The 27339-nt window shown below is 40.3% G+C and overlaps 1 protein-coding gene and 1 long non-coding RNA gene across 4 annotated transcripts; one reads left to right on the forward strand and one right to left on the reverse strand.

Moving 5' to 3' along the window:
* Positions 1-11712: 11712 nt before the first annotated feature.
* LOC128799756 (uncharacterized) lies at positions 11713-13062 on the reverse strand. The gene is made up of 2 exons (XR_008434824.1): positions 12995-13062; positions 11713-11935 (listed from the first exon to the last, which is right to left on the reverse strand). It is a non-coding gene; the product is annotated as an uncharacterized LOC128799756 (long non-coding RNA).
* Positions 12239-26919, forward strand: OSGIN2 (oxidative stress induced growth inhibitor family member 2). 3 transcript variants are annotated; one of them, XM_053964428.1, is made up of 7 exons: positions 12961-13022; positions 13175-13219; positions 15627-15781; positions 20435-20571; positions 22193-22384; positions 23058-23149; positions 25103-26919. In XM_053964428.1, the coding sequence occupies exons 3-7, from the start codon at positions 15715-15717 to the stop codon at positions 26148-26150; spliced, it is 1536 nt and encodes a 511-aa protein (XP_053820403.1). In that variant the 5' UTR covers positions 12961-13022; positions 13175-13219; positions 15627-15714; the 3' UTR covers positions 26151-26919. The 3 variants fall into 3 exon arrangements, with proteins under 3 accessions (XP_053820393.1, XP_053820384.1, XP_053820403.1); XM_053964418.1 differs by lacking the exons at positions 12961-13022; positions 13175-13219 and adding an exon at positions 12239-12663; XM_053964409.1 differs by lacking the exon at positions 13175-13219 and having other exon boundaries at positions 12891-13047.
* Positions 26920-27339: the final 420 nt, after the last annotated feature.

Consider the following 27339-nt stretch of genomic DNA (forward strand, 5'->3'; position numbering starts at 1 on the left):
AGGTCAGAGGCTAAATGATGTCAAAATGCCTTCCAATCATTCAATGTGACAAGGCAGCTGAGCTGTTCAGGATGTGTCCCGAACGCCACAAATATGTGGCAATGTTTAAGGGGTCACTGTTGGTGGACTTACTGTTTCTGCTTGCAGATAATTTTTCAAAAGTAAAGTTAACAAGGACATCTTTGAAAATATTGCCATACACCCCTAAAAGTGGAAATGCTTTTATTCTAAAACAAAAAGAGTGCAATAGAAAAAGTGATTCTAGAGGCATTGGCTGAATGCCCTGTTGCCCCAAGCACTGTGATGTCTTTTATGGATGCTATGAAACATTTCAGTTTGCCTTGGATTAGGACACTGGCAGAACAGAGCATGTGATCCCAGCCTCAGCAAAGCATTCTTTCTCTTTGGGATACAGCTATGGAGTGATTTTTCCTAGGAGATTAGATTAGTTTAGCCTGGGCATCTGCTATACTTTTTTCTTTCACATAATGGAAACCTTTTAATCAGAAATGTGACACAAGCTAGTTACAGGAGCCCTTTTGGGTTTCTCAAAGCAAAAGCAAAGACATCAAAGAAAATAAAAAAATCCAATGACCCTAAACTAGTACCCTAAATATGCAGCAGAGACCTCTTATAACAGGGAGAAAACAAGGAACCACATGTTCCAAAAAGAGGTTTACATAACATTATCCTTGTATCACAACTGAAAAAAAAATTGTTAAAATTACTTGAGAATTGCTAGTCTGAACATATCAGGAGTACTATGAACACAGTGCTCTGACTTCCAGGAGGCTAGTGTTAGGCATTATGGAAAGAATAAATGGCCAAAGCTACAGGGCTTTAGTTTGTGACTATGAAGTCAATAGATTTTGTAAGTGAATGGCAGGACAGGATGCCTAGACTACAACTCAGCAATTTCTGAGAGGAAGATTATGACAATACATTGCTTTTAATGTATTAAAAGCTCTGGTGATCTTTCATGCAAAAAGCTCTGTCATGACCTATCATCTCCTGAGATGAAGCCTTTCTGTCATTGTTTCATACTGAGCATAGTAGCCCACTGCTGCCATAAGTAGCATCACACCAAAAGGTAAAATTTTGGCTGGTGGATCTCCAAGGATTGATTTTAAACTGCCCAGAAAGAGTCTAAGAACAAATTAAAAGAGTCCTGTAGTTTTTGATTGTAGTTGAAATTATATATAGTCTGCTAAGATAATTTCTTACAGTGATGTAGTTTTGGTTGTTCTCAGCTGAAGCATTTCTAAACAGTATGTTAGATAAATCACAACAAATAGAAGCAAATAAAGGAAAGGTATTAGCATGAAGAAAAGTCCTGTAGGAAAAGAGTTTAATACAAGCAGCCTGAACACTGAGGTTCATATGCTGGTGGACTGAGGCATGAAGTATTGGAGAAAGAGTTTGGAGAAATTAAAATGGTTTTAAAGCAAGAGAAGAAGGAAAGTATATCTGACATTTAAAATAGAAACAGTGTCATAAGTATCTTCAAGTATTTAACCCAAAGTCATGAATAGTTGAAGATAAGTGGATTTCTTTTAATAAAGAACATAACTGAAGAGCGAAAAAAAAAGTAGTGCATATCAGAAAAAGCAAAATCATATAATAATCACATTGCATATGATTATTGCATAACCATGCAATCAAAAAACTAAAGGCAGCCAGAAAAAATCTGGTTTTCATACTTAAAATTACCAAGAGAAATAGTTTTAATTGTAACTAGCGACCTATACTCAGGGAAAAAAAATCATAAAAACTAAATTCAAAACATATAAAGCATCACTTTTCTATTTCTCTTGTCTCTAATGTATTTTACACCAGCTTTACAATGTAGAATTTACAAGCATGAGCACGTCAAGGACCCAAAGCAATTGCAAATAAAGAGACTCTACACTATTTACATCACATTTTGGTAAAAATCCTTTGCTAATTTATCAATGCCTTTGCATGCCAGAAGAGCTGCATAGGTCAACATTAAATAGGAAGGATGATGCTTTTCCCAAAGCCATATGATACAGCTGTGGCAAGCAGACCTAACTCGATCCAGCTGATGCAGGCTGCACGCCTAACTGGGCTCTGCAGGCAGCAGCCAGAAATCATTCCTAATTCTAGTTCCAGGTGGGTTACTAGAGTCTCATACCTTCCTTACCCTGCCAGATCAGTGTAATATGAACAAGCCTAAATTCTGTCCTAGCATCCCTGGAGTTTCAGAAAATTTAAAACAATATCTTCACTTTCATCTGAATATGTGACAGCAAAATTGAAATGCATATAACGCATAGTTTTCCAAAGAAGAGGTCCCCAATACTGATCATTCAGCAGTGCAAGTGCATCAGGGCTAAGTATTCAGATCCCACATTCCCAAGTAGCTCGGCTGAATGCATACTAAAACGCTAAATGCTTGCAATTGTTTTCTGTAATATGCAAGGGCCAACTGGCTGGCATGTAGAACAGTTAAGCCTTTATTGTTGCTAGACTTAACATTTTCAGCAAGGTTGAATAAAGCTATTATCAAGTGAGACTTCCATCTGTTGTTTCAGGACTACAGCATGGGGCTTTTTGAGCAAATACAGAGACCTATGCTCATTACCGAGGCTGAGCCCAAAACAAAGGTACCAGAAACACTAAGCCACTTAAGAACAAGCAAAATTAAGGGTTTTGTCTGCTTCTGAACCAATTGTTCACAGCAACTTGTCTCCATAGATTTTCATGCAATCCCAGCTAGGAGGTAGATGACTTTATTTCCATCAGGCATTCATCAAAAAAAACTCCTTGACGATGCAAATCAGTACATCTGGTCACCAGGAAATTATATTTGACTACTGAGATAAAAACTTCAGTGGGGGGAATAATAGCATCTGCTTTTACCTGGTACTGAACACTGCTTATTTATTTAAAATATAATTATAAATATGCCTTTATATTGTAGTATTCCCAATGATTACAACCCAGACTACAGCATAACAGCACTGCATGCTGTAGAAATAAAGGAAAAAACATTACTTTTCCCTCGGGTTCTGTAGAATTCAGTACGGGAGTGACAGAAAAAAAAGACAGAGTGATGAAGATCCTCCTGTAAGAACTAGAAATCTAGAAATATTAATGTTATAAACATTTTAAATCATTATTATTAAATAGCCCTTAGATTTTATTTCCCCACTTTTCTCCTCAAAGTAATTGCTATTGTTTTCCTTCAGACCTAGCTAAGGTGAAGCAACTATTACTGTTGAGTTCAGGTAATGCATCACGGTTCATTTGGATGGTTTGGATTTTCTTATCTAATTTCAGCATCACTGTGTTACTCGTGCAGATTTAATGAAAAAAAATTAGCCTGTTCAGGATGGTTGCTTATACCTCTTTCACTTCTTCCATAGTTGAAGACTCCCTAAGTCCATAAAAAAGATGCATGTTTCAGCTGTAAAATGTGTAGGAGGTGGGCAAATGTTTAACTTTGTTTTATGGCTTGCTGGAAAAAAAAAGATTTGCAGTGGTGAAGCTGCTAATTTTGTCAGACAGAAATGCTCTTCAAGGAATTAATGTCCTTATGTAATACTTAAAGCATCTAAAGAGCAGTTTCTTTAAAGCTTTTTTTTTGGAATTTATCACAGCTATTACAGGTAGTCTGTGACATGATCAGTTGTCTGCTTCCGAAACAGTTGAGCTTAGCAAATATTTCCTACTATTCCATTATGTCAAGGAGTTTGGCTCAGTGATCCTGATGGGTTCCTTCCAACTCAGTACATTTTATCTTTTTGTCTTCATCATATGAGTTCTCTAGTTTAAAAGCATTTGCCGCTCCTCACCTTTAAAATTAAATGCCCTTTGGTATAAAAAAACAACAATATTGGGTCAGGTAATTTGCTTGGTTTTTAACAGATGTTTTAAAACATTAAGATTTAAAAATACAATTTTAAGATAAAATTTTATAAAAATTTTGCCAAGCCACGACCCAGTTCTAGCCTCAAGATCATGTAAAACCAAAAGTAAGCTGCACACCATTCCTGTGGTCTGCAAAAACAAGGCAATGCAAAACAAAAGACTGGGTTACAAAAGAATGAGAAAAATTATTGTTAGGCAGGCTTACAAGAGGCTTGATAATATATTTGGTACAGAGCAAAAAATCCTGTTGTTTCTAGAGCTTTCTGCAATACTTGTCAATAGGCTGCTTTGCTTTTTGGGCTGGATTTTGTTATTCTTTTAGGACACCTATGTGTAGTTAAAGCATACAGAGTTACATGCATTGTAACACCCTGTTGGTTCCCTCTCCTGTAACCTGCAGTCTCTGCTTTCTACCTACTTACCTCATTACAGACTAGCCATACCTTATTTCACTCTTTCAGTTCCAAGGTCTGTGCAGTCTTATGCCTTTCAAAGACAGAAAGCAATTAATAGATGTGACAATTAAAACAGTGTGACTTAAAATAATGAGGCACTTTCATATGAACTGCAAAGTGTGGTTGAAGTGTTGTTGCTACGGAGGTGCAGCTATAACCAAGCTGTCAGTGGGTACTGGGCTCCTAGAATACACAAATCTAGCATTTAAAGATTAAAAAATTTTTGTATGGCTATTCTTTTGTTTCCTTTGGTGCCTAATGGAAGGAAAGGCAGAAAGTTTGAAATAAGCATATTGTGGATGTTGGATACTGTGAGAAATTACTTCCCTTAATTTTCAGCAACTGCGTCTCCCATTCTGTGACAAAGCTGCAAATCACTGGAAATAGAGGGGGAAAAATTCCAACATTTGTCACTTTTAATTATTATAGGTCAACTTTAGGAAATGAGCATATTAGAAAAAACAGAGACTAGCATTTTGATCATTTTGCAGCAGAATCATAAAAGTACTGATGGTCTTAGCTACACTAGAAGTGACTGCTACATAAGGTTTAGTGAAATTCCAAATCAGCAGTAACTGTCATTTTCACCAAAATATTTTCATCATCTCCTATTTTGTGGGCTTCTTTCATTCCCACTTACTGAATTTGGTTTACTGCACAAGTTGAAAGGCCTAATCAGAAACAAGGCTCTAGGACAGCAGTGCCACCCAAACATACATCATTCTCTTAAGAACACAATCAGAAATAAAATATTACAAATAGACCTTGCAGATAATAGGAAAAGCAGGAAAGAAAAAAATAGCTGTTACTCTAAGACCCAGTAAGTAATTTCATTGTCCAGTTCAGTAAATGAAAGCCTTTATTTTCCTTTTTAATTAAGAGCTATTTTAATTTAAGAGCTATTTTTGAATGCTCTATCTCTCACTACTTGATATGCTCTCCCATAATCTCCTTCACTCCCCACTTGGGCAGTACAATCCCAGTGTGATTTCAAGAAATGTGTGAAGTAGAAAAAGCAATAGGATATTTATGACAGGTGGATTTTGAATAGATTAAAGGAGGGAGGAATGCAGAACCCACAACAAAAACACTTCAGTAGGCTGGAGTGCAATAAATTCAAGCCACAGTAACTGAATAATTTCACCTCTTTCAACCCCTGAGGCTGAGGTTGAGGTTGAGGTTGAGGTTTTGTCCTTGTTTTGAAAACTATTGTTATCCTTCTTTATAATATTCTTCAAATCCCTTGGGCCTTTGTATATGCCAGCCTTGACTAGTTTGCTTGGCACAAAATCTTCTGCTCACGCTTTTCAAACATCCATGCAAATACACAAAGCTTCCCCATGGATTTGGGACTAACCTTAAGAGATGTAACCTGACTTTCAGAACAGGCAGCTTGGGCAATGGCTGGGAACAATCTGTGTTTCAAAACAGAAGAACTGAGAAACCTGAAATTAATATGAATCCAAATGCAGTTTTGACACTTTTAGAACTATGTTACCCTTTTTCCAACATCTCCTATGACATCTCAGTCCCCTATAAAGTGTGCCCCACTGGCTGAGAAGGCAGCAGAATGCATCCACTGGATACTGTCAGGAACAAGCTGTGCATTCCCACATTTACAAAAAAAATGCTGTTAGTAACAAAGCACTACATTTAAAAGAAAGCAAAGTAACACAACAGAGATAGACCCACTTCTTTAAGAAATTATAAATCAGATTTACAAAAATATGGATTTAAAATGAATTTATAGTTAAGGAGTTACTTTGACGAGGTTTTTGCATAATCAGAAATATGACTGAGATACATTATGCAGGTTTTTGGGGACTGAGGATTAGATGTAGCCTATGTAATAATTTATCTTTGGGAGCTGTACTTTGGCAAAATAACAAGGACAAAGAAATACCTGGCAGAAATTGGGAGGGGAAAATTCTATTCTAAAAAAGCACTTTTTATAAATATACTCTGAGGTAATGAGTCTTTTCTAATTAAAAATTGCAAATTGCTTCCCTAGAAATGAATGTGCTTCTTGATAGTTACATGTGATATAAAGTAGAATTATTAGTGCTAGCATCAATGTCATCGGCGATCTTACATGGGATTATTTACAGAATAAAACATTAGGCCACTGCTAAGGAACTGGCTTGGCATTGGAGAGCAGACGGTGAACTTTTTAATATTCTTTTATAGTTATTATTATTTTCCTTTCTTCTTCTGTTCTGTGAAAGTGTACTTATCTCAGCCTGTGAGCTCTACCTTTTTGCTGATCCTCTGCCCCATTCCACTGGGGGCAATGAGCAAGTGATTATATGGTGTTTCAGCTTCCAGACAAGTTAAACCAATGGCAGAGTTCTTTGTCTCTTCTTTAAACACAGAATACCACATAGACACCTTTTGGGATGTTAAGGCAAAATGCACCCTGAGGTGCAAAAGGCCCATAAAACCGTCCTGTCAAAACTTCTATTCTAGTAAAATAATTCTTTGACACATAAATTGTTTAATCTTTATTCTCAAGCAAGTATTATTTCATTAGCACTTAGTAACATCTGAAAAGGACCACTGAAAATAATTTTATTAAAATAATATTAATATATTAATATTAAAATAATATTTAGGTGATGAAAATATACCAGGAACCTCACAGACCTGCTCCTTTAAGATAGTTTTATAAGCATCTTTTCTTGGTCCCTCTTGACAAGTATCTTGACTTTCTGGCAGGATCTGTTACAACTGCAACAGAATTTCTTCACTAAGATTCCCCCATTTTTACAATTTTTTTTTTAACTTGGCCAGGCAGAAAGTTGTTTTGCAGTTAGGCTGCCTAGTTACCATCTTGCTTAACAGTATTGAGAGCAAATAAACTCAACCCTTCCTAATCTTTCCTGACCTTTTTTCAACACCTCATGCTTCAGGCTGAGTGCCACACTGTGATAGCACATCCCTCCCCCAGAGAGTTATCGGTTCCCTTACTACAAATGGCTTGATGGTCGCCATTTTTCCTTTGGGACAAAGGAAAAATGACATTCCACCATGACATTCCTTTTACTTTTCATGAAGACTGCAACTCCTCCAATCCTGGAGCTCATCCCTGCAACGGGCTGCAATTCCCAGTTGGCTGGCCACTCTGAGCAGGTGACGTCTGCTCCTGTGTCCAGCATGCCTGGGTGGTGGATCTTCTCCCCTTTGCAGAACAGGCCATACTCCACAACGGGTTTGCTGGAGCCCACAGCCTGAGCTCACATTATGGTAGGGTTGAGGGGAACCTGTTCTGGGCAGTTAGGTGGCAAAAGGAAAGCTTGGGCAATTGGAGTTCCTTGGGAAGATAAAATGGTCAGTCTGTGCAGCAAAGTTGTACAAATATTTCTTCCCCTGGGTTAACAGTTTACACTTCAGGGACTACATAAATTTGTCCACGACTATGAAAGGTGACCCCAAGAAGTAAGACATTTGCGGGACTACCCAGTGGCCCACGTTTTCCTGTGGGTACTTTATGGACACAGTCATCTTTAAAGTTAAAGGACAGTTCGATTACCAGCTGGTGCCAGGTTCCCACCTGTATTGCTCCATGTGTTGGGTCTTCCTGATGCGCTCAGGAATCGCCAATGGTGCTTCTTGTGGTCCACTACCCCGCTCCTGATGGCTGCCAGTGGATCTGGCGGGCGGGACAGTGGACCTCTCTGGTGGGATGGGGCGATGTGGCATTTGATTTGATGTCAGAGTGCGGGGCTGTCCTGAGCTCTGCCGGAAGTTTCCTGGACGCTACTGGCGCCAGTTATGTCTCAGAGGCTATTGGTGGTTGGTGGAGTGGTGATGTTGGTCCTGGAAAAAAGGCCTCTCGGGACTGTCTTTAAAGAAATGTCCAAGTTCTCCACAACTGAAGCAGCAATTAGACTCTTTGTTTGTTGCTACATAAATGATGGACATCCCTTCTGCAACCCCTTTTGCAACCACTAAGGCTACAGTATTTTCAGTGGAGGTGTGTTTGGTGCAGGCTTCAACCATTTGGTCAATAGTTGGTTCTGTATCAAGGGGGAGAGCTCTTTGTATTCCTTTACACGTAGCATTTGCCACGGCCATTTTTACTAAAAATTTCGGCCTCTGGGCTCCCTACTTATCTTTCAATTGCTATTTTTAGTCTGTCTATATACTAATAAAAGACTCACTTGTCCTTTGTTTAATGTTTGTGAAGCACTGTGTTGGCACCTTGTCATGTGGGATGATAAGCAGGGATGTTTTTGCAGCAGCAATGTCTTTGAGAGTTGCTTCATCTAAGTCTTTGGCCTGGTCTTGAGGCTTTTGGAAGTCACCTTCTCCTGCCATTTGTGGGACAGTTAGATTGGGTTTGTTAGCATCTTTAGTGTATGCATCTGCCAGTTGTTTAAGATGCTTTTTCCATTGCCTTTCCCAAAGCATGGGGAAAGAAGGCAGTTCATGATCTTTTTAATATCATGTGGCACCATAACATGAGCAGTGAAGGTGGCTTCAAATAGGTTGTTGAAAAAATGTGAGCCTCAACCATGATCCTCAGCTGCTTTGCACAGCTCCTTTAACTCCCCATAGGGTAGGGGTTCCCACAAATTAATGGCTGCCGCCCTCCGGCTATGTTTACATACAACTGGGAAGGCAAAGATCTTTTGTGCCAGTGCTGAGTCTCCCAGCCAAGTGGCTTCCATCTGAATTTTGGCCCAGCAATCCTCATACTCAAGGTCTGAATCAGAGTCCGAGGAATCGCTGCTCTCATCCTCTGAAGGGGATGGAGGGCGCTTGATAACAGCGCGGGGCTGCTTCAGGCGACTAGAGTTTGCCTACTGGTGTAAGGCAGTGGAAGCCAGTATAGTCTCCTTCCAGTCGCCATCATCCCGACTTCCGGTCCCAGTATTGTGGGAACCAGAAGTAGAGGGGCCATTGGGGGAGGGGCTCAGGCTGGAGGGGGCATGGACGGGGTCTGCAGTGGGGAGGGGTTTCCTGATGGAAGGGGAGGGTTACGACATGGCTACACCCATCGACGACGTGGGGAGGGGAGTAGGGCACAATGGGAGGTGCAGGAAAAGGAGGGGTCAAGGCGGGAAAGTGGCCATTTTGAGGCTTAAGGGTGGGAAAACTTGGATCTGGGGAAGACAAAATGGTAGGGCTGGCCATGTTGCCGGTACCATTTTGTGGGGAAACCTTAACTGAGGGGGGGACATAACTGAGCACGTGGACATAGGGAAGTGGCTGGGGGAAAGATCCAGAGCGGCATGGCCAGTGCTGTCCTGGCAAGGGGAGAGAGGCGGTTGGCGGGTATCAGGGAGATGGCAGCAACCCTGTGCCTGTTGGTAACAACCACCCACTGATTGCCCCTCAGACGGGGAAGGGGGTTTGGGAGTACAGGGAGAGGTTGAAGGGGAAGCGATTTTCAACTGGGGACCCAAAACCTTTCCCAGAACATTCCCCAAAACATTTCCCAGTTTATCAACAGATTGAACAATAATATGGAACAGAGGAAAAAACTTGGCAATTGAAAAATCCCCATTAGATTGAACCATATATAACTCTTTCCCCACTTCATCCCTAAACAAATCCATATGAACTGAATTACAATTGACTCTAGGAAAACGTTTGAAAACCCCATGAATGAACCCTTTCAAATCCTCCTTTGAAAACTTAAAATTTCCCGCAACAAGGGCACCCACAACTTGGAGATAAAAGTCCCTCTCAAGAGTGCTGAGCTTAGGCCTACTAAGCTAATTTCCCATCCTGGTTGTTTCACTCCCCACCCAGCACCAAAAGGAAAATGAAAAGCAAAAGACCCAAATATATGTAACTCACAATCTTTCTTCAGGCCGATGCCTCGTGGGTCAACGAAAAGCTGCTGGATGGGTGGTCACCTGGTGGCCGGTCAGGGAAGGGGATCTACTCCTTCTCCTCCAGCTATACAGCGAGGGTCCCGGTTGCTGTCTGTCAGATAGCCCTTACTGAAACATAAGGGGTTCTCCTCTGGGGATGGGCAGCCCAACAGCAGCTCGCTTTGCAGTGAAAACTGCAGCAGACGCTTCTTCAGGGGCGCTTTGGGATGCCACACATTGGGCGCCAATTGCCACAGCGGTGAGGTAGCAGTAAGGGTGCCATGACTCTCCTGGAAAGTGTCCTCAGAAGGACGGCTCAGAGGCACAGGCATGTCCTTCTCCCAGCCCAGTGTGTGATTTTCAGCTCTGGCTTTTTCCCTCAGGCAATGCAGAGAAAGAAACTGGAGCTCTGTATGGCGTTCCACAGAGTGGTAGCCGTTATTGAGAGCAGGGCCCTCTGTGGAGTGAGCCCAGAGCAGAAGCTCCCCAAACAGGGGAAAAACAGGGGGTTATATAGGGAAGGCAAGGAGCGGGGTTAAACCAGCAACCAATGGGATACAGGCTCAGGGCAGAGCGTGACTGGAGGGACCAATGGGCAACAATGAATCAACACAGAACTGCAAAGGCCTCTGGGTGTGAAATTTACTCACCCTGAGCAAAGTCTGTGACTCAGGGGTTAGCCCTCCAGGGGAGTGCAACAAGCCCTTCTTGGGCTGGCTCTTCAGCCCCCACATGAGTTATCTGGTCAACAAAAAAATCATTCACACAGTTTCCTGGACTAAAGACAGAGGACAGAGCAGGACAGAGCAAGCTAAATGCAGCTTCATGTTGTTAATTCTGGTCTAAAGACACATTGGACCTGGTGCTGCACTTGAAGAACAATAGGATTAACTGAATATGTTTCACCCTTTCAAATATAGATTTTATATCTATATCCTGTATTTCCTCAGTGGTACAGCTCAGTTCCTGTGTTCTTTTACCTTAAGCTTTTACAGAGCACATATCTAATAAAGTCCTCCTTTGTATCGGGACCAGACCAGAGCATTAAACAGTAAATATTCTACAGACATGACAGTGTTGATTGAACAACCTTGAGCTGAACTGGGACAGTCAGCTGCCAGCAACTACTTCAGACACAGCAACGCCACAGCTTTGTTAATATCTTGGTATTGCGGGTTTATAGAACAGATTCACAATGAAGAAATACCTACTTGTCAAATTTATCTCTGTGCAGAAGGCTGAAATTGTTTAATTAATAATCATAGATTTATTGGCATTCAGTCTTATTGTATGGTAGACTTTGAGAGAGAAAAGCAGTGTAAGACATAAATGTCTCAGATAGCAGACTGACTACTATGAGCAAAGGCTTAGAAAGCTGGGACTGTTTAGCCTGTGGAAGAGTAGTGTTGGAGGGATCCTTAATCTATAATTGGGAGGGGATGAAGAAGACTTAATTAGGAAATGGGAGGGAACTCAGTGGTTCCCTGGGAAAGGATACGAGTCAATGGGCACAAACTGAAAGACAAAAAAATCCATGTGAATCTAAGGAAACACTTTTTAATTGTCAGAATGGTCAAACACCTGAGCAGGTTGCTCAGGGAGGCCATGAATTCTCCATCCTTGGCCTTGGTTTTGGGCAGCTGGCTCAGGATGGCCCTGCCTGGGCAGGGGGTTGGACTGGATGACCTCCTGAGCTCCTGCCAACCACAGTCACTGAGACGGGCGTGACTAGGGAAGGAATGCTTTCTCCCCAGATAACCACTCCTGCAAAATATTTGTAAGACACAATTCAAAGCAACTAACTGATCATATATGAAGCATTGTTCCCGAATAGGTGGTTGTTAGTCAAAAGGTGCGTCGAAAAATTTTTAATTGTTTGATTTCTTCATGTGCGTCTCACGAGAAACCCGATGGGACACAGCAGGATGCTGCGTGCCGGGAGCCTCCCGCGCCAGCCCCGCAGCGCGATGTCAGTCCCCTCCGGAACGGCACACGCCTCACGGGGCCGCGGAGCTGCCTCGCTCTGCTGCGCCGCCTTCCACCCGCCCTAAGCCCGTGCCGGGTCGGGGCTCCCCGTGCCGGGCCGGGGCTGCCCGTGCCAGGCCGGGGCTCCCCGCCCTCCCCGGGGGAGGCGGCGCAGCCCGCATCCTCCTGCGGGAGCGGGGCCGCGGCAGCGCCGGCAGGAGGAAGCGGCATTCTCCTCCCCGCTCCTCTCCCCTCCTCTCCGCTTCTCTCCTCTCCTCCTTTCTGCTCAACCCCTTCGTCCCTCCTCCTCCCTGCCGGTGCTGGCGGCGGCTCCTCCTCCCGCGTGTGACCCGGTGCCGCGTGTGAGCGGGGAGGAGGGACCGCGCGGCGCGGGTCCCACTGTGGCGGCGGCAGGAGGAGGAGCGGGAGCCGGCGTGCGGTGTCTCCCCGCAGCCTCATCGCTGGGCCCCGCCGGCGCTCCCCATGCCCGTGTGGTGCTGCCGCTGCTCCCTGGCCGGTCACTTCAGGTGAGGCGGCGGCGGGAGGCGGTGGGGCGGCGCGGGAGCCGGACCGCGGGGCGGCGGGCGGGGGCGGTGCGGGCAGGACGGGAATACCGGCGGGGCTGCGGCCTCCGCGGGGCTGCGGCGGCGAGCGCGGCGCTGCCCGGCCCCGCACGGCCCCTCCGGGGAAGGGATGGCGGCGGCGGGGCCCAGGCGGGCGCGCGGTGACCTTGGGCAGCGCCGAGGCGCAGCCGGGCCGGGGCAGCCCGCGCCCGCTGATGCTCGGTGCCGCTCCGGGCTTCGCAGCGCTGCCCCGCCCGGGATGTCGGCCCCGCGGGGCACCGCTCCGCCCGCTTACCTGAACGAAATCCAACAGTCTGGCAGTGGTAAATTCTCTTCTCGAAGTGTCAGGTTGAGACCAAATTCAGATTCCTTTTATATAACGAGTTTTCTGTTAACCGCCCACCACAGTCCGTTTCTCCGTTTCTTTTTTCTTTTTTTTTTTTTTTTTTTTTTTTTTTTTTTTTTTTCCTGAAAGTGCGCAGTGTATTCTAGCATCTTTCAAAACGGCTACCTGGAAAAGGTACCATTTATTTTAATAATCTGCAACAAATTATGAGTTGTTATCAAATTATTATTATTAGCTTTTTCAAATGGGAGAAAAACTGTTATGTGTATGTTGCGTTTTTTCTCTTAATGGGTTAAAAAAAAAAGCAAAATCATGAAGGCACATGTTTGCATATATTTAGAATCTGGGCAATTGACAGAATGTAATTCCCCAAGTTATTTGAGTGACCAGTATAAGATAAATTAGGCACTAGTGTTGGAACTGACTCATCTTGTGCCCACTTGCATGTCTGCAGTACTAGAGCCGTAGGTGATTGTGCGAAGTCCCCACCACTGCAAAGCTGTCTACCGTGAGTTTTATCAAGATAAAAACTGCTGGTACTTGGTGGCTTTCAGTGATACTCAGAGGTTAGGAAGGTGGTGGCCCCTAACTTCAGATCTTGCTGGGTTCTGGTATGGTGTTCTTGCAAAGGAAGAATATGCTGCTGATAACACTCCTTCGTATGCATTGCATTTTGTGTGCAGGTATTCCTATGCAAAGAATGAGAAACTGCACGTTGTGTGCAGATATTCCTGTGCAAAATCACCAGTTTGGTAATTTGTGATACAATAAGCTACACAGAAGCAACATTTTTATTGTTAAAAGATTTTTCTGTAGCCTGCAGCATTGTGCATATATCTCTTAAAAGAAGTTTTGAGATGTTTCTTTTGTTTTTATGTTCCATCAAGCACAGCAAGTATAGTAAAGCCACACTAAAGCATGCATGCTCCCCTTAAGCCTGTCTTTTGCAAAACATAAGGTAGTATTGCCTTAGTCAACTTTGAGCAAAGGCTGGGAAATAAAATAGTCTACCTGCTCCTTTCTAAAAGCAGAAGTGAAAAAATCAGTATGATAATTAGATATCCCCTCTCTGACTCCTCATCTTCATCTAATTCATGCTGTTTGGAGGTTAGGTGTCTGCAAGAGCTAATGTGCAGCTGTAATCAAACAGTAAGCAAGAAATTTGGGGTTTTTTTTCTGTTGTACTGCAGGGAATAGTTGATATCAAGTACTTTCCAAAATAAATGCAACCTCAGAATAGCTCCCCATTCTTTTTAACAATGCCATCAGAGAGATGTGTTACAGATTATGCTACTGCTGTTGTTACTGCACAGCTCTGTCTCCAGTTTACTTCAGACTTCCCCACTGAGGAAAGGCATTTGAAACAGAATCTTGGGTGCTGTGAGAGTTGAGGCAGAACATGGTTTACGTGGCTTCTTGAAGGCCCTGGGAATTGGATTAGCTTCTTACAGTTTTGATCCTGTGTAGAAAATAATTGCTGAAACACTAGAATAGCTTTAAGATATGCATAGTCTTAGGAAATAGATAAGAGTACTTTTATTTATTATTGATAATTAACCATGTTTATGAAGAGAAATTTTTTTAGAAATTTTTCTAGAAAAATATCCCCTTATTGGTACAGGTATTTTTGATTAAAAACTGGTTGTCCTTACTTTACAAAAGACTTGACAAAGTAACTGCAGTAACAGACTTTTTAATTTGGCTCTGTCTTTCTAGCTAGACTGGTAGTTTCTGTGCTTCTTCAATGACCTGGAAAGGTTTCAGAAAGGACTCCTAAATAATTAAATAGAAAACATTATAAGACAAGTCTTTGTATTCTAGAAGCACATCTACACGGTGAAGTTACAAGATAAACTTAAGTGTATTTTTCAGAGAAAGAACTAAAAAATCTAGGAAAATGGCTAGTGGTGAAAGCACTCTGCTGTGCAGGAGCTGACCTGACTACATGGCAATTCCTTCTGTAAAAACTTTTAATAGTGGTAGGATGGGTTATGTCTAGGGCTTAAAGGGATCACTTCACAAGGATCCATCCTCACACCACTGCCAACTTTAACCCGCCTCACTTCTCTCTGAATGGAAATTTGTTGACGTGAAGTCCTGTGCACTGCTCAGCCAGCAGGAAGGGATATGAACGCTGCTGTTGTACCTTAGCTGCTCCTTCAGGCTTTGTCTGGCCTTAATGTTGTTAATTGGCTAGGCAGTGTGTATCTCCTGATTTGATAAGGATAATGAGGAATGAGTTCTACTGTGTGTGGGATCAAAATAATGCTTGTGGCTATACTTTGGCTTTGTATAAACTGAGATTAGGAATCTGCACTTCTGCAGAGCCATCTGTGCCTTTTTGTTATCCTTCTGTAGACTTGCTGGAAGAAAGTAGACTTTTAAAAAATCTTCTGTTAGAAAAGCTGTGCTGAAGAGTAAAGTTGTGTAGATTGGATAAAATGTATCTGTTTTGGTCTAGATTTCACCAGTTTCGTAGCTTTTAAAATAAAACATCAAAAGCGACTATTTTTGAAGAGGCTGTTCTGACAACAGTTCACTATTTCATTTTAGTTTTCTTCCATCTGTCCTTCTTAATTAGAACTTACAGCGGCACTGAAACCGAAGGACAGCTTTTGAATTCCTTTGTTCAGTACTTTGGTGACAGCCTTGGGAGGAAGATTAAAAGAATGCCTTTAATTGAAGAAACTGTTCTGCCTGGGGACTCCCTTCTTACTCTGCCTGTAGTAATAATAGGTGAGTTTTTTCCCTTTTTAAAGATTCACTGTCACTGCCATTGCCTTTATAGACCTGCTGCATGAAATAATTTATCAATAAATAACTAATGCTTAGAACCCTTACAGTGAAGACCTTTATTAGAGTAATACAGTTGTTATAATTAACAACAGTAACATTATATTACGTTAAGGGACTTGTTGGAGTATATTTGAATTTAAATTGTGCTCTGAAAAAATCAGCTGTGTTATTTAGCAGCAGATATGGGAGTATTAATGGAAGAACTGTATTGATTCTAGTGTTGATAGCATAGGGTTTGATTAATGTGATATGTCTATTTCTGTATGCACAGAGGTTGTCAGTGGTACACCAGTGGAAATCTGTGGGGTCATTTGGATGAGTGAAAAGCATAATGTGTGCTCTGTGTTGGTTAGGTGCTAACCTCTCACTAATTGCCTTTTTTTTTCTGTTGCATCCATCACTAATATCTAAATATTCTCCCATATTTTCCAAAATTAATCCAGCTCAGTTCAGCTATTTAAAATAATAAATTGTAGTCTTGATTGAACACTTAAGGGCTTGTACTTGTAAAATGACAGGATAACAGGAAGGAGGCTCATAGGTACACAACTTAATCAAGAGTGCCAGCATAATGGGCCAAGGTTTTTCAACAGCAGCTGGTCACCAGCTCATTATTGCCATGACTTCATGAGGGGATAAAGAAAAGATTTGAAGTAAAGAAGGTTTTCAATAATCTAGTCCAAAGCTGTTGGGACTAGAGCAAGTACCTACCTGCAAACAAGCAAAGATTTTGGAGACTGATGTTGCAAAATAAATGTGTTCACAGTGTCCCCACAACTTTGAAAGACTGGTGTTTGTACAGTGCTTTTTCTCAAAGCTCTCTTTATGATAGTTTAAAATAGTGCTCATGGAGCAGACTTAGGTGTATGTGACAGACGTGAATCACTTGATGAGTTCTGCATCATGGTTGAAGAGAACGGTGTCCTGGCATTTTGTCAGCCTTAGTATAGGTTTGTCATGTGGTTTATGATTCAGTTTCCACTGTTTAGTTTTGCAAATATATATTATGCAAATACCTGTGCTCAGTACTTAGTTTGTCTAGAGCACTTTTCTAGGTGCTGATACCAAACACAGCTGCATTGACCACTTCTCCATCATCCAAATGCTTCTTCACAGATATATTTGTGACATCTTGCAAGCTGATCTTCTCCACTGGCAGCCTATTATCATTGAAGAGCCTTCAAAGGGATCTAAAATGATTTGATAATGTAGTAGAGGAGCATGAAAATAATTGTCATTCCCTCTGCCCCCCCAGTGTATGAACACACTCTCTACTGGTTTAATAACTTCTGTGCAGTACCTGTGTTGGGAAGAAACAGATATATTCCATCAGGGTTGAACAATTTCATGCTGAAACTCTTTAAGTTTAGAACATGTTCTGTGCTAAACATTTTCATCTTCTGCATTAGTTTTGATCATTACTATGTGGAATGTTGTCACTTCCTTTCCAAATAACAAGGCTGTTATGATACTTGAAGTTGAATATTTGCATTAAATTTAGACATATAATGTAAAGATGATAGTACTATAGTTTGCTATTGATCAAGAGAAGATTTTGCTGATATTCAAACAAACTTCTTACTGCCTCTTAAATGAACAGGGCCATGGAGTTTCAGATTATATTAATTGTACAACTAAAGTTTGTGTAATAGTAGTATCTCCTAATTGCAGTCAGAGGGTCTTATTGAAGGCACTGTGTGTAAATAAAAAACATTTGTCATTTAAAAAGATTTTTTTCTTTTTTTCCCAAGAATTTTCTGAGAAAATCATAGCATGGTTTTCCTGTGTGTTCTTAACAGTATATTCTCAAGGGATTTCCTTTCCCTTTGATTCAGTCTGCTTAAAGAATAGGAGTTGGGTTTGGATCAGCTCTCTCGATGGTCCCAGAAAGGTCTAAGGAACTCAGTGACAGTAATTCACCTTAGCATCACAGAATGACAAGGTTGGAAGAGACCTTCAAGATCATCGAGTCCAACTCATGCCCTAACACCTCAACTAAACCATGGCACCAAGTGCCACATCCAGTCTTTTTTTAAACACATCCAGGGATGGTCCAGGGCAGACCATTCTGGTACTTTATCACTCCTTCCGTGATATCACTTTTTCCTAATATCCAACCTATATTTCCCTTGGTGCAGCTTTAGACTGTATCCTCTGGTTCTGTCAGTTGCTGCCTAGAGAGAGACCAACCCCCCCCTGTCTACAGCCACCTTTCAGGAAGTTGTGCAGAGTGATGAGGTAACCCCTGAGTCTCCTTTTCTCCAGGCTGAGCACCCCCAGTTCCCTCAGTCATTCCTCACAGGGCTTGTGTTCCAAGCCCCTCACCAGCCTCGTTGCCCTCCTCTGGACACGCTCAAGTATCTCAACGTCCTTCCCAAACTGAGGGGCCCAGAACTGGACACAGCACTCAAGGTGTGGCCTCACCAGTGTTGAGTACAGGGGAAGAATGACCTCCCTGCTCCTGCTGGCCACACCATTCCTGATACAGGCCAGGATGCCATTGACCTTCTTGGCCACCAGGACTGCTGGACTTCACCTCAAAAAACTTCCATTCAGAGAGAAGTGAGGCTGGTTAAAGTTGGGAGCGGTGTGTAGATGGATCCTTGTGAAGTGATCCCTTTAAGCCCTAGACATAACCCATCCATTCCATCCTCAGTAATCTCCTTGGCCCTTGCCAGTCTTTGTTTGGGTGACATTTGGTAACCATTTAGTTCTTTTAGCCTTATCCAGTAGGAATGATCTTTAACATGGCATCCTTGGCTATGGCACACATTTTCCTCTTTCCATTCTGGATGAGCTTTCTTTATAGCCCAGCGGGAAAATAAAGCTAGCTGTGCACTTGTAAAAACATAAAAAATTCTTTACTGCATTCAAGCTATAATTCTAAAAACAGTTAAGAATTTACTCAGCCATGGAAATGCTTGTGAACTACTGGTACGATTAATGTGTTTTCATAATTTCATTTGATTTTGTTGTGGATAGTTTCTCTGTATTTTTACAGTTCTCTCTCACATCTATCTCATGGCAAATGGGTGACAGGAGGGGCTTGCATCTTCTTTAAGCTTTAAATTCTTGGACTGAAACATATCCAGCTATCTTATGTTGATCTGTTTGTGGGAGGGCAGAACAGTGTGAGAGTAAGGAAGAACTTTTTCACTGTCTTTAGATTCTTTAGATGATTTCCTGTAGCCTATGGCTGTGACCAGTTTATGTGCACAGCATTGTAATAAAGTATGGGATATTCTGTCACTGGAGACCAGGTGAGTATAGCCTGGTGAAAGAGGAAAAAGAGATCCAATGTATGAAGAAACTGGGAATGAACAGGGCCTCAGTGAAGTAATGGAGGTTTTAGGACTGAGGAATCAGAAAAAGGAGAAGAGACAGGCATTGGAGAAAGGGGATTGTTAACAGGTGATGAAAATAGTGTGTGCAAAGGTGATGGGGAAAAGTAAATGATCTGTGAATTCTTGACATCAAGAGATGAAATGGTTAGAAGTAAGAACAAATATCCAGCAATGCCTGCTATATTAAAGTATGAATGAATTAGTAATTTAAACCCAGAATTTGCACAGTGTGTGCTAAATACCATGTGTCCAAACAAAGACAAAGTACTGGTAAGTGGCTCATTAGGAAAACACTGTTTTTCATTCAGTTAATGAGCAAGAGAAGCTATAGAAATAACAACACATAGCCACATATTTAAATTTTGTATCATAGCACATACAATTGTGATTTAGCTTTCTGTAACTTTTCATGTCTGACTTTGCAACATGAATGTTACTTCTGTATTTGCATGTGATAAATATGGTCCCCTACTTTGTTTAATACTAGTCAAATAAATATAAATGTTTACCGTATGGTAATGTTTTGGTCCCATCTATCTCATACTTTAAATAACATTTTAAAAATAATTGTCTATTAAAATTGCAGCAGTACACATACACAAATTTAAAATGCTACAAAGCTGGTAAAAGTGTTTGACTTCATACTCTCCCTGAACAATGAATGTGGTCTTACATGAGTTTCTTGTTCTCTGCCACTTACCCACAGAAGGTCTGTGGTCACTTAGCTTTTATGTTGCTGTTTTGCAGTGTCTGTAACTTCTCATCTGACTTTCAGTCTTAAGCTTTCTGCTTGTCTCTTCCCTTTATTTTATGTACGGACCTGAAGAGCATATAATCCAGATTGTCTTTCTGCTCTGTATTGTACAGTGCCTGTGGGAATGCAAAGTTGTAAGATGGCAATAATATTCAGCTATCATTGTGACTGACAGGCAGACCATTATCTGTCTGGCAATTTTCACACAATAGTGAATTTGACATAGTAAATTAAGGAACTTCTTTATATGCATTTTGCTTCCTAGTATAGAAGTCACACATTTGTTTCTCTTTAACTGAAAAAAAAATGCTCTGTTTATTTGGAGGACGGTCCTATAAAAAGCTCTATTTTACTGCAAAGTTTATAAGCTGCTTTGAAGTCAAGACAATCTGGCATTATACTACTTCAGTATTATTTTGTTGCTGTATATTTAGTGATTAACAAACTGTAGGTTATAAACATTTTTACTAAAGCAGTAAATTTTTTCTTTAATAGGAAATGGGCCTTCAGGAATTTGCCTTTCTTACCTGCTCTCTGGATACAGGCCATATTTGTCTCCTGAAGCTATACATCCAAACCCCATCCTACATACAAAATTAGAGGAAGCTCGACATCTTTCCATTGTTGATCAAGTAAGCTTTGGTTGCCTTCTTGTCTAGCTCTTTTTGTACTGCAAGCATTAGTGCATTAATAAATTATTTTGTTATTCTGTTAATTTAAATAGAATCAGCTCATGACCATTAGATCCAAACCTAGGCTGTGTAGTGTTGTGTGTGGCGCTTGAAGGCTTTTAGTTTGTTGTGTTTTTTGGTTTTACAGTCTGCCCTTTGTTGTGTTCTTACTACTTGCCAGGAGTGTCTAAAGCATGACTTGGTCAGTGACTAATGCAGGAATTCCAGTTGTCATGTCCTGCGATGTTTGGGCACTATCACCAGGGAACACGTACTACTAACATACATAAAGTACACATAGTTCAAGTTAAAATATTCTTAAATACTAAAATTCTTACTAAGATTTTATTTTTAGTTATACTGGGGACATATATCCTCTATAAATACAATCCATTTTTCTTTTTGGAGCAGTATGCATCCTTCAGCGTTTATGTTGTATTGACAGTTGCTCTTGTGCTGTAGTTGTTACCCATGTACAGGCCCAATTTTTCTGTCTGATTTGATTAGTTAAATCTTCTCCAGCATTCTTCTTTCCACTTGTCCATTGGTTTGCCATGTTAACACTGTTTTTCACTCACCTCACTGTACTCCTGAGGGATTGCTGACAATGTTATCACTGTATTGCCTTTGTGACTAATTGATTTGAAATACAAACATGGATTTATGTTTGTAGGGGGTAAATAGGACTTTGTTTGGCTTTGGATTTTGGAGGGTGTTTTTGTTTCAGTGCTGTGCTATTTGCATGTGATGTTTACCCTAGGTCTCAAGGGCTTTTTCTTTGGCAGGAGAGTAAGTTGCCTAAGTTTTGGCTGCAGGTGTTTCATGTACTTCATCCTCTCCCAACCCCCTGATATTTTGCCTAATTAGGAAGCTAAGCTGTACTTTGTCAGCAAAAATTGGTCTTATGTGCAGTTCTTTCTTCAAATCTCTATTTTCTCTTCAAATATTTGCTATTGTATAATTTTTGCAATCATTGCCATTTTTAGAACAAGACTGGTTAATAGATGCTGAAATGTGAACTTTACAAAGTTTAGAAATTTTTCTCAACATTAACTGGTGTATAAAACAATCCTAGTTTTACTTCTAAAAATAATGCTTATTTTATCTTCATTATTTTAAGATATAATACAGTAAGTGTTGGAACTAGCTAAGAGCTCTCAAAAGAGCCTTTTCTATTTGATGTTTAAAGCTTAATGTTTTTAGATTCCAATTTTGATTTATCAAAATGGGGCTCCTAGAAATATTAGCAGTCCTTTGTAAAAGCAGTCTGCTGTCTATAAATGTAGATGTTACTAAGTTGCTCTCATCTCTATTTGTCCACATATTTCTTTGTTTTACAAATACTGACTTGCCCCAGAATAACTGTTATTAACATGTAATTTTTAAATGAGTGAGATGTACTATTCAGAGTTATAAAAAACTGAATCATAGCAGTTATTTTTGAAAAGTGTTTTGATTGAATCTCTACATTAAATACCTTTACCTAAAAGGCAATTTGAATTATGTTTTCTGTTGCAATTCAACTTCTGCACATCAGAATAGCATGATGAACATTAAAAGTTTGAAATTTGTCATCCTTCAGGATCTGGAGTACCTGTCAGAAGGCCTGGAAGGACGCTCCTCAAACCCAGTTGCAGTGCTTTTTGATACGTTGCTTCACCCTGATGCTGACTTTGGCTATGACTACCCGCCTGTTCTGCACTGGAAGTTGGAACAACATAATTATATTCCCCACATAGTGCTTGGGAAAGGACCACCTGGTGGGGCTTGGCATGTGAGTAAAAATTTCATCTTGCTCCTAGAGTAACTTGATAACGCTGTGTTTTGGGATTTTTCTTACTGCCTTACTCTAGGGCTGTTTTAGATGGTAGTGCCAATTGCAGTTTCAACTGCTCATTAGCAAAGCCCAAGTAAGTGGGGGATATGAGAAAGGAAGGGGGAAGTTACCCTTTACTTGCGTGTTTGTGACCATGAGTGCTGTCTTACATTACCAGTTTTTTTGTTAGTTCACAATTAATGAATTATAATGAAGAGTATTTTCTATAACTTTTTTTCTTGTCTGCATTGTTTCCAGGTGCTTTTGTACACAATCTTAATTGTGGTGTCTTTATATGATGCTGCTTTCACAAGTTTTGTGTTTCTTTCCTCTTTTGTATTTCAAATAACTTGCTTTTAATTTCCCTTTTACATGCTCTCTCTTCACCTTCTTTATTAGCTCATGTGGTTGCTTATTATCTAAGTGTAACACAGAAATAGTTCTTCAGTTCTTCATTTAATGTCCTGGTTTTATATTGTATTCTGGTATTTTGTTGCTCTAAATGAGTACAATGAGAAGAGCTTCACTGGTTTTTACATTTGAATTTTTTTTTTGAATTTAAATTTTACATTTGAATTGAAATTTGAATTTTAAATGTGTCTGATCATGCATCTTCATGTTTTCTCCATAGTCCATGGAGGGCTCTATGTTAACCATCAGTTTTGGAGACTGGATGGAATTGCCTGGCCTCAGCTTTAAGGAGTGGGCAGCTAGCAAACGCAGGTAAAGATACTGCAGAATCTACTTGGGAATCCTAGTGGCTATAAAAATACGGATAAATGGAAAATATTCAAACTTCACTGTTCACAGGAGGGCTTCTTGTTTAGTTTATTAAATTGCCTGATGGCACTGGAAATTCTTCTGCTGTGTGTACTCTGATGGAAAAAAGTTTAACAATGGTCAGGCAGAAATAATTGCTGGTGAGTGCACCGAAAGCAAACGTACAGGCAGTGGTGTCTTCCAGCAGCATTTCAGAAAGAGGCACTTGCTGAAAGCAGTCCTGATCAGAGGTGAGGGAAGATGGAGGAATCCACTGAAGGAGGTATTGCAAGTTCCTCTTTCAACACCCATGCAGCTGAAGTTGCTGTGCACACCAGCTTTCTTGCAATTCTGGAAGTTATATATTTCACCATTTGCTTTTACAGGCAAAACTGCAGCATCTGAAGTCTATGAATTTTAATTTTAAGAGAATAAGTCAGTATTTATGTGTTAATTTGTAGCAATAAGTTTCTTGAAAAAACTTGAGAAGAAAAATTACTCCTGTGCAAGCTCACTGGTTTTACTTCAGTTCATAAAGGTCTGTGTCAGCAGATGAACCTAACAACACTTTACATGAGCTTTTTCTAAAATTTTAAATTTTTTTTACTTTGTTCTAGGAATATTAAAGGAAATTGGTTTTGTACCATGTATGGGAAAAGAAGAAGTACAGTTACTTGAGCATATGTCTTTAAGGGCAGACTGTTAGTTATTTCGGGGCAACACTTGAAGTGAGGAAACTGTAGCTTTGTTTTTTAATTCTTTTCTTAGATAACCACAGCAATCTTGCCTCCTTATTAACTGAAATCCTGCTTATTATCTGAAGCTATGTATTATAGTTTTCAACAATGCTAAAGCCAGAAATGCTGACCTGTTATACTACAATTAAACAAGCTTATTTAAAAGGATTGATGATAATGTAAAATTCTAGTTATGTAGAATAGTTTCCTAAGTTTCCTTGCAAGAGGTGTCACACTGTCACATTATTCTCTTCAATAAATATCTCATGAGGATTTTCAGAGTAGTAACCTGAGCATTTAAAAGAACATGTGCTAATATATTTTTAGTCTAAGAAAATGAGTAGCCTGATTACTTGTAAATATGATTTTAAGTGTAATTTAGTGGCAATCGTGATGTTCACTACAGTTTGTTTTGCCTTCTTCCTAGAGCTTACTTCTAAAGAAGGAGCAAAATTCAAGCAGCTGTTCCAAATAATTACACTGTCAGCTATTTTTCTTTTAAATAAGACTGCAATAATCATGAGAAAAGCACAGATGTAATAGCAGGGTTGCAGTGCAAAAATGTTTTTTATTGAACACTTGAACCTCACAATCCTGTTTACATAGTTGCATTAACACTCTGTGTCATGTTTGCTTTGCTCATTCATGTGACATGGAACTACTTCATTTGATACTTAGTGAACTTAACCATACCCGAGGGAGAGGTCTTTTGTAAAGCATAATGAATACTTGGTTCCAGTAACATATTGAACTTAGAGTTTCAAAATTAGCACTTAACTATGGCATTTAATTAATTAGATTGTAAGTAAGTGTATTCTCACTGGGTACAAGTTTAGCCAATACTGTATTGTTGATAGTTGGGATGTTAAACTTTGTAAAACACTTCCATATGGAGCTGCTGTGATACTCCAGAGCTTTGTTACACCTAATTTGTTAATCACCATAGCAATTTGCATTTTATAAAGACTTAAAACTATATTTAAAAAGTTAGCTGGTCTTGTGTATCAGGAAACAAGAGAACAAATAAATCAAATGCATTTAAAGATGCTGAACTCAGTGTCATTTACACTGAGTAGATTAAGTCCTCATAAATTTGACCTGTCATGTGGTATGTCATATCTGATTTTCAAATTACAAATAAGGTCTATTTATTAACTGGAACCATTCACTTTTCTTTCAGAAATATAAAGAGTGATCGAGTAATGCCAGAGGAAATAGCTTGTTATTATAAACACTATGTTAAAGTCATGGGTCTCCAAAAGAATTTCAGAGACAATGTTTACATAACATCAGTATCCAGGCTTTACCGAGAAAAGGATGATGAAGGTAGAAGTCATCAAAATGAAGATATTACAGCACAGCATTCAGAAATGGAAGATGGACAGAAATCACTTATTAAGAGAAACTGGGAAGTCAGAGGTTATCAACGAGCAACAGATGGCTCTCATGTGCCCTTCTGCCTCTTTGCTGAGAATGTGGCTCTTGCAACTGGAACCTTTGATTCTCCTGGCCGACTGCAAGTTGAAGGAGAAGACTTTCCTTTTGTCCTCCATTCCATGTCTGACTTTGGAGCTGCAATCAGCAAAGGAAAGTTACGTGGGAAGGCAGACCCTGTGTTGATTGTGGGTGCTGGACTAACAGCAGCTGATGCAGTACTATGTGCCTATAACAACAACATCCCAGTAGTCCATGTGTTTCGTAGAAGAGTTACTGATACAAGCCTAATTTTCAAACAGTTACCTAAAAAGCTTTACCCTGAATACCATAAGGTCTATCATATGATGTGTACTCAGTCTCATACCGTGGACTCTAATCAACATTCTGCTTACACTAGTTTCCCTGAACACAATGTACTTTCCTTCAAGCCTGAGATGAAATGTGTTCTTCAGAGTGCCTCTGGACTGAAGAAAATTTTGAAGTTTTCTGTAGCCTTAGTTCTGATAGGTTCTCATCCAAATCTTTTCTTTTTAAAGGACCAAGGGCATAGCATAGGTCATCACTCTAATCAGCCCATCACATGCAAGGGGAATCCTATAGAGATTGATCCATACACTTACGAATGCACTAAAGAAGCCAACCTCTTTGCTTTAGGGCCTCTGGTAGGAGACAACTTTGTACGGTTTTTAAAAGGAGGTGCGCTGGGCATTGCACGATGCTTGGCAATAAGACAAAAGAAGAAACATGAATTGATTGAAAGTGGGGATGGAGGAGGTGATGGGGTACCATAAACGAGACATTAGAAACTCTCACGTCCGGGATTACAGATGTAGTCTTAACAGAAAACTCACTGGCAGCAAAAGTTGATAGCAGTCACATTTCTGTTGTGTACAAGTAATCTGCGCTTGTATTGCTTGGTAAAGGATGCTGATATTATGATACTTCACTCTTTAAAAACACAAAATATTGATCTGCTATTTCAACTGATCTCAACTGGAATTACTTCCAGATAAACAGAAAATGAGACTAACTTATCTTGGCCTGCCTGTCTGTCATCTCTTGCTCAACTACAAGAGCAGACTTCGTCTGTGAAAGGCAATGCCTACCAGAGTGGTTTTTCGTTTGAGTGTCAAATGCGACAAGAATACTCTTACCATGAAATTGAAATAACTTCTAAAAGCAGAAAGCTTGTTTAGTACAAAGTGATTCTTTGTCCCAAAGCAAATTTGGAGCCTTCTGCTTGAAATAAGAATTTTATTTATTTGCCACAGTAATACTTGGAGTGAGCACTTAGTGAAATGGTTTCTACTATAAGAAGGACTTCTGTAAGCAAGAAGTATTCCTCAACAGTTTTAAATTATCCTGGTAATTGGAATAAAAGAATAAGCATTCCCATTTAATCTTTAACGATTTGACACAATCCATTAATGTTTCTTCACACTATGCCTAGACTTGGGTGAGTGCACAAAGACTAACATGAGATGTTCCCCTACAGTGATATGTACATTTCTGAGAAAATGCATTAACATAAACAATAAAGTACTGATGTAAGTGCTCTTATTACAGTGTCAATATCATGAATATCTAGTGTACTACTGAAAAATTAGGTACATGAGAAAATTAAGGGGTTCTTGCTTCCGAGCTCAGGAAGACTGAATGGGATCACTTGGCTGATGAAGGTGGGGTGGGTGATAGATATTCTCATCTCCCATTTGACCAAAAATTGGTTCTCTTTTTTTTTCTAGAGCAGTACATGACAGTAAAATATTTTAGCCTGCAGTTTTTGAAACTTAAGAAAGGCTTATATCTTACAGCCACCTAAAAAACAAACCAATCTCAAAACTAATATGCAATAGTTCCTTTAAATCTTAAAACTTGTAATGAAAGACAAGGACTTAACTTGTACCTACCACTGAATCCAAGTTTCATCTTTCTGCTCCATAATGTAAGACCTAGATATCATTTGCTGGGTTTTACAGT

The sequence above is a fragment of the Vidua chalybeata genome, chromosome 1, assembly GCF_026979565.1.
Source record: "Vidua chalybeata isolate OUT-0048 chromosome 1, bVidCha1 merged haplotype, whole genome shotgun sequence".
Lineage (NCBI taxonomy): Eukaryota > Metazoa > Chordata > Aves > Passeriformes > Viduidae > Vidua > Vidua chalybeata.

What these genes read in the sequence shown, in the direction of transcription:
- OSGIN2 (XM_053964409.1), top strand. Translation starts at nt 12,959, where the DNA reads ATGTCGGCCCCGCGGGGCACCGCTCCGCCCGCTTACCTGAACGAAATC. An exon ending in CACCTGGTGGGGCTTGGCAT is followed by an intron (nt 22,385 to 23,057) that starts GTGAGTAAAAAT and finishes TTTTCTCCATAG; the next exon opens with TCCATGGAGGGCTCTATGTT. An exon ending in TGGGCAGCTAGCAAACGCAG is followed by an intron (nt 23,150 to 25,102) that starts GTAAAGATACTG and finishes CTTTTCTTTCAG; the next exon opens with AAATATAAAGAGTGATCGAG.